Genomic DNA, 12540 nt, shown 5'->3' with positions numbered 1-12540 from the left:
AGAGAACTTGAAATTGAAACTTCACATTAAGGAAAAAACATATAAACAATATGATATACTATAAGGTATTACTGGCTAACCATATCCACTAATTACCTCTATGTTCCAAAATGCTTTTGATAAAGTCAACTATTTGTTATTTATTTCATATTTGTGTGTGTTATGTCTATATTTACAACTCAGTCTTATAGTAATCTGAAAGTTCCCTACGTGCTAGCTTAAACTCTATTCTCGCTTGCGCTAGTGCTTTCTTTATCAGATACAAGTACTTCTTGTCATCTTGAGGCACTTCTTCTTTCTCTTCTTTCTTGTCTTCTTCATCCACTGAGACCTTGTCAGGAAGATTCTTCAAGATATCGGTCCTCTCTGGGAAACTATCTTCAGCTTTACGACCCAAATTTTGAATACGTTCACAAGCCCAGGCAATTCTTTGAAGTCCCAAGGCTGCCGATGACCCCTTCAAAAAGTGACCCAAATTATCTAGTTCCTTCAAATTATCTATACTTCCTAGAAGATTATCCATCTCACTAAACGTTGTTGTTGCTTGATCAATGTACTGAATAATCAATCCTTTGGAGAAGTCTGGATCATCTTCATCCATAGAAACAATCTCATTCAATATAGTCCAATCAATGATCTCAGAAGGCACTGTCGTCATTATGATATTAATGGTTTATAATTTTATTTAACCTTTGCTCTAAGTACTCCCTTTTAAGCTTTACCTCGTTTTGTTTGTCGAATTAAATACTTGTCAATTCAATTCTGCTCAACAATGAACTCTTGTAACTTGATATGGATCAAGATTTTATTACAATTTCAAACTCTAGCACTCTGATTTAGCAATCAAATAAGTTAAGGAAAACTTGGAAATAAGCTATAAAATATTGCAATCAAGCATTACTGACTACATATTAACTAAGAAATAACGATATCTAATGTGCCAACATGTAAGCTACACAAAGGTAAAATTTCCTTACTTATATCAATATTATCACAATAGATGTGATGTAACACCACCTGAGCTTTGTCAAACTGGAAAATAAAAAAAATTTAGGTGATTCCCCCTTCTCCCCCCATTGATAGAACAGCAATAATCACAGTGATAGAACATCTCCTAGTAGATTCCCAACGATGATCTGTCCCTTTCAATGACATTATTTCCTTCCTCGGTGATGAAAGTCCAATTAAATGACCAAGAGGGATACTTATCAAAATACATAGTGCGTAGTGATGGCTCACTGTTTATGACAAATACCATGTTACTTATCATCTCTATCTCTTCAGTCGTTTGAGTGACAAATGTCACACGATAAGAGCCTCCGTTAATAAGGCGTGGGTAATACAACAGTATCCCGCACAAGTGTATCTCCTATCCAATTGCCTGCAAGTGCTACTTTCCATTATAGACTGCTAATACGAGCCGTTTCAATACATTCATGATGCTATAAAGTACATTCTCGAGTGACACCTTAACGAGTTCGCACAAATATAAACAATACACATTTCCTCAATAGCAACAAGAAATTTGATCATCACACTTTTATCTCTCATATAGACCAAACGGCTAATTTATTATTCATAATTTAAGGAATCGTAACTTTAGGAGAAGTACCTCTTTGGTTTCAAGGATATAGTTACAGTGATTATGATTCCGAGACGTATTGCAGTGTTAATATTAAGTCTAGCAATTATACTAGTGTTTTTCTGCTCTTTTTTAATTGATATGAGTGAGAATAATGACAATGTAAATACCGGTGTCAGAGTTCTGAAAAGTATGCTGGATTCCCCAACATTACGTGCTTTATCTGTGCCCGAAGAACACCACGATAGACAACTAGTATTTATTGGAGATGTCCATGGCATGTATGATAAACTTTTGGAATTAGTTGATAAATTAAATTTTGAAACTACTCCAGAGATGGAACTAGTATTCCTGGGTGATTTCATAACGAAGGGACCTGACTCTACAAAAGTGCTGGATTGGATGATCAAACATGAAGGCCGTGTACATTTTGTGCTCGGTAACAACGAGTTTTCAGTGATTATGGGAGCACTTGACATGGGTCTTCTAGAGAGTAAGATGTTGAATAATGAACAAGGCCATGATGTGACAGGTACATTTAAAAAATCACACGCTGAGTTGGCACAACAGCTAAATCCATCGCATTATACATATCTATTCAAAAATGCAGCAGTAGTACTGGAGTTTGATATGGAGAAAACCAGACAAAGGTTTATAGCCGTTCATGCTGGAATTTTACCACAGGACTACGATTTCGAGAGAAGACATGTCATTTTGAAATCTGATGTATTCTCTATTCTGAACATGAAATTTGTCAACGAAGAGAATTCCATGGAAACTTCAAGGGAGAAGCAAACTAAGCATTGGAAAAGATGGTACAAATTATGGGAGAAAGAACTTGATAACCACCACACAAAGGAACAAATAACCATATTGTATGGTCACGATGCTAAGAAGGGCCTAAACTTAAGAAAATACACCAAAGGTCTTGACTCAGCCTGCGTTAAAGGTGGTAAACTATCGGCCATGCATTATATGTATGACCCCCATTCAAACAGTTATAAAGAGACTCTGGTTGAAGTCTGAATTGCGAAACTATGCATCACCAACACATAAATTGTTAATAATATTCTAGAACTACTTTTTTTCGATAAAAATTAGAACCCACTGTGTCATATTAGATCATAATATTATAATCAGTATAGCAATCATTATATCACATATACCATATTACACAGTATGCAAAAGTCACATAATACGGTAGAATTTTAGATAAACAAAACATCACAACACCCAACGGAGGTTTGGGTTTTGATGCAGGACTATAAGCTAAATACTAATAATGTGAAGAACGCTGCCATCTGCGGCAGTATAATTTGTAACATTTAATGGAGATCAGATTATCAAAAGATTTACATCACAGATATACTTAGTTGTATATTTCAAAATAATTTTTGAATTGCATTCCACATAACTCAAACCCTGAATTTTCTTTTGAAATTTTGGGATAAACGTACCTATCCCTCATCATCGACTTCATAATAACATTAAAACTTCTAAAGGTTAACTAGTCTTCAGCTAGTTGTACCGAGAATATTCATCCAATTATTTGCTACTGTCAAAAGATATAACATTAGCGGTGGCACTAATTTACCAGAACTTCCATTAAATTCTAGACAGATAAACTGGCCTAAAAAAAATAACTTGACTATAAACTTAAGTCATCATGTCAGCCAACGATAGTGAACAGTTTGATACCGCACCAAACGAATTTGTTGATGCTTTGGAAACCAATATACATATTGACCCACCGAATCAAGCTCAATCAAAAATCGATGAGTCTAGTAGAAAGGAAAAAAATAACAATGATCTAGGCGTCGAAATGACCAGCGTTGATCCTGCTTTAACAGGTGAGGATATGAATGAGGCTCACACTAAAGAGACTGCTGCAGAACAAAATGGTGAAAAAGGCATTTTTAATGGTATGGTATTCTATCTTAACCGCGATTCCAACGCCCATGACTCGATTATAATTGTAGAGCAATTGAAAAATTTAATTTTATTAAATGGAGGTGATATTGTGAATAAACTACCAAATAAGGATTCTGCAGAAGCAAAGCACATTATCGTGGTTTCTCCATACAACAATACTGAATTAAAAACTGTCACATCTACTTTCATCCGGGCATGCGTCCAGAGCAACAAATTACTGGACATGAAAAACTATTTAGTACCATATGATAGTTTTAATGCGCTTTTGGATGATGCGATGTCCCCACCATCAAGACAAGAACCAACAATTTCTGAATCCAGTTCTGTAAACGAAGGGCAACCTACAGCTTCGAAACCTCCACCCCAAAATATTGCAAACAAAAGAGATATCCCAACAAAAAAGGTATCTGCAAATACTGGAGTTAGCAAGACATCATTTACTGAAGAAGAAGATGAATTTATTTTAGATGTCGTTAGGAAGAATCCCATGAGACGTACTACACACACATTATTTGATGAAATTTCCCACTATGTACCAAATCATACAGGTAACTCAATTAGACACAGATTTAGAGTGCACCTATCTAAGCGTCTAGATTTTGTCTACCAGGTCGACCAGTATGGTAAACTTGTCAGGGATGAGAATGGTAATCTAATAAAAACAAAAGTTTTACCTCCATCAATAAAGAAGAAGTTCACAGCCGATGAGGACTATGAGCTCGCAATTGCAATTAAACAACAGTTTTACAAGGACATTTACCAGTTAGACCCGGTCACTGGTCAGTCTTTGATTTCAGACAATGATCCACCAGCGCGTGTAGCCAAAAGGCAAATGATGATGGATCCTAACGTACAACGAGGATCTGAGCCCCCATTTAGTAAATACAGGGTGGGAACTAGAAGAGGACCAATTGCTAGGGAGTTCTTTAAACAATTTACAGAAAACCATCCAACTCATACGGAGAGTGCATGGAGAGATAGGTTTAGAAAATTTTTGTTAGAGTATGGAGTCGACAAATACATTGAATACTATGAAACACAGAAGGCTAACAATGACGAGCCCGAAGCCATGAAAAATTTGACAATTAGAACTAAGAGAGACAACTTTCCAACTCCAGGAAACTATGGTAATGCTGCCAAGAGACAGAAATATGAAGTTTCCTCAAATGTCGAAAATACATTGAAGTCTAAAGGCCAAGCCGGTGATATTCCTGATGCTGAATTACTAGATGAGGATACAATGAAGTTTATATCTTCCTTGAAAAATGATCTGTCTAAAATTGATAACAACTTTGGCTTTGACTACACAAACGAGATAGCTGAAGCTATAAGGAACGATTTTTCTGAGGAGGAAGCCATATACGATAATATAGATCCGAACACCATACCGTTCCCACCCCCAATTGCCACCATCGATTTATTCCTACCGCAGTTTTTCAGGATGTCTAGCACACAAGAGTTTATAGAAAAGATTAGAGAGATAATACAAAGGGATTACGAACCATCTCAGGCTGAGCTTCTGATGCAAGATTTGAATGACGAAGCTGGGATTAGAAAGACATTTACCAGTTCCATATTAGGTTCTCTATCTGGTGATCTAATGGTGCTTCCAAGGTACTTCTTAAACATGTTCTCCAAGAATCAAAACCCGCCAATTGACATCCCTGGTATATGGACTTCTGGGGATGACGATATTTTGAGGAGAGGTGATGAAGCGGAGGTCAGCAAATTAGTAAAGAGACAAGGTGCTGGGCGTGTTGAAATGCGGAAGAAGTTTTTGGAGAGAAATCTGATATAAAGAATGAGTGGAGATATTCAGTTTAGATAAGTTGTTTGGTTTTGTTTCATTTTTTTTTTATCTACCAGCACCTCTTACCACTAATGCCTTTGTTTAAGTGTTTTAATCTGGGTACAAGAGAGTCGCTGTTATAGATTTTGTATTACTAGTAATTACCATGTGTAGCTATTACAATCACATCAAGCCTTGTTTGAATCCGAATGATGAATAGTTTAATTTTTCATAAGTTTCTTTGTGTGTTTCTCTTATTAACATCACTTTTTCCAGCTGAAAGAGATTAATCGGTTTAAGCTCTAGAGCTGGAAAAGATTGGTGAGAGACCAAAGGAAGGATCAGACACATAAATATGGCAATGGGTGCTGGTTTGCAAATTCTAACATTTACGAGAAGAAGCCCCTGGTTAATAAAAAACCAATCATATATAAGTTATGGATAGCGAGCTTAGTGACATAGAGTTGTCCAACTCGAGACCGTCATCCATAGAAGATGAGGACCTTTATCAGGAGGAAGAAGAAGAGTATCAAGATGCCATGGATGAAGATGACGAGTACAATGACGATGGTGCTGATGATAACGATGAGGAATATATAGAGGGAAGAGAGGCTGAAATCAAGAAGCCCAAAATAGCCACGAAACAGACTATAAGACCTCCAGTCAAGAAATCGGAGAGGATATCGAGCAAAAGAACAGCTGCCACAGGTCTGCAGAGGGTACGACCCAAGCGAGCCGTAACTGACAAGGAAGTGAACTATAGTGAAGATAGCACATCAGTAGACAAAGCCATTGAAGCGGCAGAGGCCGCCGACGAGAAAGAGCAAGAGCTGGATCAAGATGCTGTAAATGTAGATGTGGATGTTGAAGAAGAGGATGACGAGGAAATACGCTCTCCAGCAAAGAAAAGACAGAGGACAGTACTTGAGGATGAAGAAGATGCTCAAACTTCTACAGCCAACAACTCCGGATCAGAACAGCTCCCAGAAGAAGATGAGGAGGAAGATAATGGCGGTATATCGGATAGTTTGAGGTCCGATTTTAGTAATGGCAATGGCGGTGAAAACGGTATCCAAGAAGACCTCGATGCAGAGGACAATATGTCTACTCCTGCAGGAGACGAGGATAATGAAGAAGTAGAAGCTAGAGAGAATACTGAGGATGCTTCGATAATACCTAGCAATTTACTTCCGAAGAACAAGATGTTGATAAGTATATTAGACGACAACCCATTCAAGAAGAAACTCACAGAGGAAGAGATACAACTGCGGAGAGCCGAGAATGCGCGTAAACGTAAGAATCTAAGTGAGAAGAGGCTCGAGGAGGAGAAAAGGGAGACTTTGAACAAGCTATTGAAGAAGCGTGCCGGCAAATCAAGATCCAAGGTTGACAAGGATGAACCAGAGAACACTGCATCGACCATTAAGCCACGCAGACCTTACAATTCCAATGGTATGGTCCGTATAATAAGGAAAAGAGACGAGGACCTTTACTGTATATTTTGATAATGTTTCCATAATGCAATGAATATAAATTTACATACGTCCTTATAGGCCCCCAACCAGAGATTACAGAGAAGTACCATGTGATTAGCGTATAATCTTGTGCTCCCAATCACATGTCCATTCAGTGTAATGGAAATCATTAGATACTATTTTGTGTTTTGTGCGTGGCTCGGAGAAAAGTCTATTAGACCCGTTTGCGCAGGACTGATTTGCCGATTTCCCCCCCACGCAGCTAAAAAATGCAAAAAAAAGAAAGAAAAAAAAAAGCGGTTGTAACGAGAAAATGAAAAAAAGGCAAGCTGAGGGGTACACAAACATCCGTACAACAAACATGTCACTCCCAACCCCCATTAGAGCCAGAGGATTGGCAAAGAGGATATGTTACCAGCGACGCACAAAAGTCCAAAATTGCGGCACGAAGAAGTGAAGGGAGTGAAAGGGCATGCAAAACCCTAAATACCCTTATGGCTTGCGGATGCCCATACACGCTTGTTTCCTTGCAGTGGGAATTAGGGGTCCAGAATACCAAATTCAAATGTGAAACACCTAACATTCTCCCGCGGGGAGGTGTATTTCTTCTAGCAAGACAATGATGTAAATGCCAAAGAGTGGACGTCTTCAAAGTTGACTCTTTTTCCCTCGTGAGTGGAACCCTAGGTCTTGCTCTTGTTTTCCCTCCCACTACTGATGGCTGTTACCAGTCACACACGGAATACTTATTTAGGGTTTGCGAACTTGCTTCAACGAGTCGAGTCGCTTCCCTGGTGAGTTTGGGCAGTCGACTGCCCAAACTCCCCTTCCCATTCTCTTAGTAGGAAACAATTCGATATAAATTACATTGTAGTGCTGATCATAGGAACAAAAGATAGCCTTTGCTGCTCTCTTTCTCTCCCTAATGCTCCCTATTACGTACAGCAACTGATTTGTTCAGGATGCAAACTGTAAGAAAAGAAATAATAGCACTAAAATCGCTGGAAACAGCAAAAGGAAGAGTTGAATTGACTGGAAAGTGGGAAAGCCTTCGTGGAGTTAACGTTTCTGCTCTGTGTCTCCTGCGACAATTAGACACTGATAGCTCATATAGATTTACAGCTTTGAGCAACTGGGGGGGTTGGATACCCACAGTGAAATGCCTAGTGAAGGCCCATGAGAAAGCAAAATGAGTGCGGAAGATCCTAAAGAATTAAAAAAAAAAAGAAAACAGATAGTATCCCATATGGCTGAAATAATTTGTGTAAAATAGTCTTTACAAAGACACTAGCATTGATAACCTAATTGAAATAGAGAGAAAGAAAAAAACATTTATATAATCTTTTAATACTTACTTGGTAAACTGGATATCGTAATTTATACATTGCATTCACAAAAGAAAGTATTAAAGTGAGTAAGCAACAAAATAGCTACTGACACAAGTAAAAAAAAACTCAAAAGAATAGTGTACATACGTGTCAAATAAAACTAACGGTACTTGCATTGCTATAAGAAGGTTTCTTTTATATCTTTTTTTTGCAAGTTACGTGTTCACATTGCTGAATAATTCTGGTTGAACATTCAAGTATTAATTCAAGATAATAGGATCCTGCTTAGGAAGGGTGGGGAGGTTTTCTTTTTTCTCTTTTGACATAATATCGAGGAAAAATTAGAAGTACCTCACTAGGGCAATGAAGAACAACAGTGGCCTAGACGATGTCAAAATGGCAGGTGTGAAAGTGCGAAATCCAACTACTGGTTTTAACAGCACATACATAGCAAAGAACCACGACATACCGACCAGTTTCACAACAGCTGATGTTGGAAGTCATAAAAGTGGCAGCGTAAATGGATCTTCACCAGGTGCGGCATTCACATTGAGAGGTACACCAATTTTAGGGAATTCTACCACTGTCTCATCTAATAACAATAACAAGCATATCACAGGCACACGCCAATCACCTTCTTCTAAGCTAAACAACAATAACCATTATATGCAAGCTATGACTACTCAACACCTGCTTCATCAACAATTAAAGACAAAACAAAATTTTCAAATGCAGGAAAACTCAGCACAAGAGGCGATGAAGAGACAACTGAACGAGGGGCAAGGACAAGGACAATATGTTCCATCTTCTTCAGTCTCGAATAAAAGTCAAACGGCACAAGCTGAACCTCCACAGCCACGTTCTTCCGACACACCAGCATCCTTTGAAATTGAAACCAAAGATTCTCCGGATTATGAATCATATGAAAGTGGAACCACTATACCGTTAAACATTAGTCTTGCTAGTACACATCCAGGTGAAAATAATTCTCTCAAGTCGAATCCTACATCTAGTAAGGAGGTCGCAGATAAGACCACTGAAAGTAACAGTAATTTTAACACTGGCGCTTTTGCGAGCGATATCAAGATGAAGAATAGGGAAACGAACAAAAGTCATAGTAATAAAACATCCACTTCTGTAAGTGCTCATAGTACTCCCTTAGATAATGGCAAGGAGTCGAATAAGAACTTTAAGGATTTAGGTAAGCCAAGTAGAAATAATACTAACATAGGTTCTGATTCTAGCCAAGGTAACGGAAGTGAGAGACTGCCACTGAACATGGATCCCGCAAAACAACGATACTTCTTATTTCAACAACAACAACAGCAAATGAATAAAACACTTTCTTTCATTCATTCCTATAGAGTTAGGAAATACATAGCTAATATGGCAAATCTGCGCCTCTATGAACTTGTAGGCATACTGAATCGATCTGCTGGTCAAATCGGAAACCCAGAATATTGGAACAAATTTGTCAGTGATGTATTTGTATCAAATGGTCTAATAAACTTCTCAAGAAAGCTTGACAATAACTTCAAGCAATTTCAATTCTATTCGGCTCTTTTACCAATGTTTGCAATAGCATCTGCAGAGCTTGGCCTTGTAAGGATTGAAACTGTCATTCAACAACTTATTACTCAAGTTTTGAGTAACGGAACAATTTTCTTTAACTGTCCTCGATGTACATTCACATATCATTATTCAGATGGTAGCTATGTCACACATTTTACACAACTTAAAGGCATCTTCAACAGAAATTTCAAGATTGAGTGGATTGACGTGTGTTTGCACAGCTTTGTTCCCGGTGTGGAATGGAGTTTTCTTGAAGCACTGGTCAGTGACTCTAATAGAAGTAAGGAAATATTTGAGAAATTGTCTCAGGATAAGAACCAAACTGATGAGGAGATAAAGAGTGGCAGATCACAGAATAATTTTGATGCGATCATGAAACTCAGGTCATATTTTAAAGTTTTCAAAAACCTGTCCATATTTGGAATTCCTGATGATATAATAAGAAAGATGCAAATGGGACATGTTATGTCGACTTTAAAAAATGTCATGATTTATGATAAACAACAAGCACTACAAAATGGTTTAGACGGCAAAAGAAACCCCTTTGACTCATACGTCAGTTATGTGGAAGAAAAATATAAACCTGGCCCAGAAGGCAAGGATTTTGAGGCATCCGAGATGCAAAGTAATAGTGGTACACCAACTGCTAATGATACTACTACCAGAAAGAGGCCATACCCTCCAGATGGCACTTCCAATACACATGATCAAATCCATTCCTCGACACCTAGCTCTGCAGAAATATTGGCCTCTATTGATATCGACGCCAAAAGGAGAAGGCACAGTGGCATATCTCCAAGATCTACAGACAGTTAGACGAAGTTGCCTTACTTCCGACTTTAGGTATTTCTTTCACAAATAATCAAACCATCTTCGGGAACTATTAGGGTATTTATATCCTCATACCCATTTCATTTTCAAAACTGCATACCCTTTCAAATATATACCGGTTATATTATTGAGATTTATACACTAGCTAATTATAAACTCTTCCTTGCATTCATTACATACTAGTTTTTAATACTCTCTGGGTAGATTTCATTTATTTCCATACAAAACACAGAGTAAGCCCTTCACTCTGGATTTAATTTTTGAAGTCCGACGCATGAAAAGGGAAGAGCTGGGTTTTCAACTCATTGTAGCTTAATATCTACATAAACAATACACACATAGCGAAGTTTACAGATATTTTAAGAGATAGCTAATTCCTTTTAATGACTGTGAACAACTAAATTGCCAAAGAGTGTTTTCTCTAACATTGTCAAGTTAGTTAAACAGATGGCTTATCAGGAATCGGAGAGCATACAGTGGCCGGATCCACAACGTATACGCAACTATAAGGCTAGAAATAAGACGATAAGAACTATACAGTCCATTTTTAGTAACACTGGATTACTATTTACAATATTTTACGTGGCAGTGAGTACAATAGTTCAACCCTCGCTAGAAAGACAATACAACCAAAGGATAGAGCTCACAGCGGGGGCTTTACTGGAAGTGCGAAGATTAACAAACAAACTTCTTCGGAGGTTAAAATCTAAGAATTCCTCTGAATTAGAGTTACGCTCAAATACTCAGGAATATGCTGATAGATGTACACAAACTGAATCAAGGTATATCACTGATGACTTCGAAAGCGATGATGACATGCACAATGACTCAGATGATAATTCAATCACTTGGAACATAATTAGTAAAAAATTGGTGGAAGTTAAAGATTCTCTAAACAGATATAATGAAAGTTGCGATAGGCCGAGTATTAATATGGAAAACTTGACCTTCCAGAGCAAACTTGTTGTCGATCAACTGTCTGTAGCAAAAGATGCCGACAAGCTCGGTGAACTTTCCAGAACTTCAGTAAACAATATAAGGGAGATGAAAGGATGGTTTGTAAATGGGCTTGTATCCCTTTGATAATATCTTTACTATATTCAAGTATTATGTTTGGAGTCGATTACTTGCTAGGAAGTAATGAATATGCACATTATATATTAATAAGTATTTACAAAAATGCAGGTATATTTTAAGATGCCCATTATAATTTGGTTAAAAATGGGTAGAACCAATATGAATTCGACTTTCATCTTTTCGTAGCAGATATCTCGAGTAATTTTAATTTTTTATCTTTCAGTTTCTGATCTTTAATACTAATTGTAGGTTTTGTACTTCGTACTTTTTTTTCAATTACATCAAAGGTGTTCATATGCCGACCACTAGATATTATCACTTTCTTATGTGGTACAAGGTTTTCAACCACTTGATGGCCATTAGAAGAAATATTTCCACCATTTGCATATAATTCTTTTATCCTTTCTCCTCTTCTTTGCCACCTTTTTTGAACTTTCTCCCATTCTTCATCATTAGGTTCCCAGTTGGATTTCAATATTCTTCTAATAGCTTCTGGTGAAACTTTAAACCTCTCACTCAGCTCAGTGTTCGTAATATTAGCGAATGATCTCTTTAGTAACCTGACACTTTCTATCTCTTCCCTGGATAGGCGCTTTGATGGACTCCATCGCTCATTACCAATCTTCTTCTTAACACTAATGATTTGTTTCTTCCACTCTGGAATATTGTTCTTCTTCGATTTCTCAGATAATTCCGTATTACTCGGTTGTATTCTCTTCAAGACTTCCTTGAATGGCTTGATTGGAGTTCGTTTCACTGAGTATAACCGTACTGCTGTCGGCACTTTGATCAGCATTCGTTTGTAAATTAGTTATCTTCAAGTGATGCTTTTTTATTTTAAGAAATCACCCACTGCTAAGCTAAACTATACAAATAATATTAACAATGGACTAGAAAGTTGGTCTATTCCTCAACCGTACCACCAAATTGAATGGATTGTTGAAGTTTACTAGT

The 12540-nt window shown here is 37.5% G+C and overlaps 7 protein-coding genes across 7 annotated transcripts; 5 read left to right on the top strand and 2 right to left on the bottom strand.

Annotated features, from left to right (window-relative positions):
- Window positions 1–172: 172 nt before the first annotated feature.
- On the bottom strand, window positions 173–658 carry YPD1 (Ypd1p; the record flags this gene model as incomplete). Its single annotated transcript, XM_448442.1, has 1 exon — window positions 173–658. One exon carries the CDS (start codon window positions 656–658, stop codon window positions 173–175), a length of 486 nt encoding a protein of 161 aa, XP_448442.1.
- Window positions 659–1645: 987 nt separating this feature from the next.
- On the top strand, window positions 1646–2608 carry PPN2 (putative serine/threonine-protein phosphatase; the record flags this gene model as incomplete). Its single annotated transcript, XM_448441.1, has 1 exon — window positions 1646–2608. The coding sequence occupies one exon, from the start codon at window positions 1646–1648 to the stop codon at window positions 2606–2608; it is 963 nt and encodes a 320-aa protein (XP_448441.1).
- Window positions 2609–3248: 640 nt separating this feature from the next.
- On the top strand, window positions 3249–5312 carry RAP1 (DNA-binding transcription factor RAP1; the record flags this gene model as incomplete). The annotated part of the gene is made up of 1 exon (XM_448440.1): window positions 3249–5312. One exon carries the CDS (start codon window positions 3249–3251, stop codon window positions 5310–5312), a length of 2064 nt encoding a protein of 687 aa, XP_448440.1.
- A 428-nt stretch (window positions 5313–5740) lies between these two features.
- Window positions 5741–6808, top strand: IES2 (Ies2p; the record flags this gene model as incomplete). The annotated part of the gene is made up of 1 exon (XM_448439.1): window positions 5741–6808. One exon carries the CDS (start codon window positions 5741–5743, stop codon window positions 6806–6808), a length of 1068 nt encoding a protein of 355 aa, XP_448439.1.
- A 1661-nt stretch (window positions 6809–8469) lies between these two features.
- GVI51_K04719 (uncharacterized protein) lies at window positions 8470–10494 on the top strand (the record flags this gene model as incomplete). Its single annotated transcript, XM_448438.1, has 1 exon — window positions 8470–10494. One exon carries the CDS (start codon window positions 8470–8472, stop codon window positions 10492–10494), a length of 2025 nt encoding a protein of 674 aa, XP_448438.1.
- Window positions 10495–10956: 462 nt separating this feature from the next.
- On the top strand, window positions 10957–11592 carry PEX17 (Pex17p; the record flags this gene model as incomplete). The annotated part of the gene is made up of 1 exon (XM_448437.1): window positions 10957–11592. The coding sequence occupies one exon, from the start codon at window positions 10957–10959 to the stop codon at window positions 11590–11592; it is 636 nt and encodes a 211-aa protein (XP_448437.1).
- A 166-nt stretch (window positions 11593–11758) lies between these two features.
- On the bottom strand, window positions 11759–12382 carry RRG9 (mitochondrial ribosome assembly protein RRG9; the record flags this gene model as incomplete). The annotated part of the gene is made up of 1 exon (XM_448436.1): window positions 11759–12382. The coding sequence occupies one exon, from the start codon at window positions 12380–12382 to the stop codon at window positions 11759–11761; it is 624 nt and encodes a 207-aa protein (XP_448436.1).
- Between the last annotated feature and the right edge of the window lie 158 nt (window positions 12383–12540).

This window comes from Nakaseomyces glabratus, chromosome K, assembly GCF_010111755.1.
Source record: "Nakaseomyces glabratus chromosome K, complete sequence".
Taxonomy (NCBI): domain Eukaryota; kingdom Fungi; phylum Ascomycota; class Saccharomycetes; order Saccharomycetales; family Saccharomycetaceae; genus Nakaseomyces; species Nakaseomyces glabratus.
Note: the sequence above shows the minus strand (reverse complement) of the source record. Positions and strands in the feature narration are given on the sequence as shown.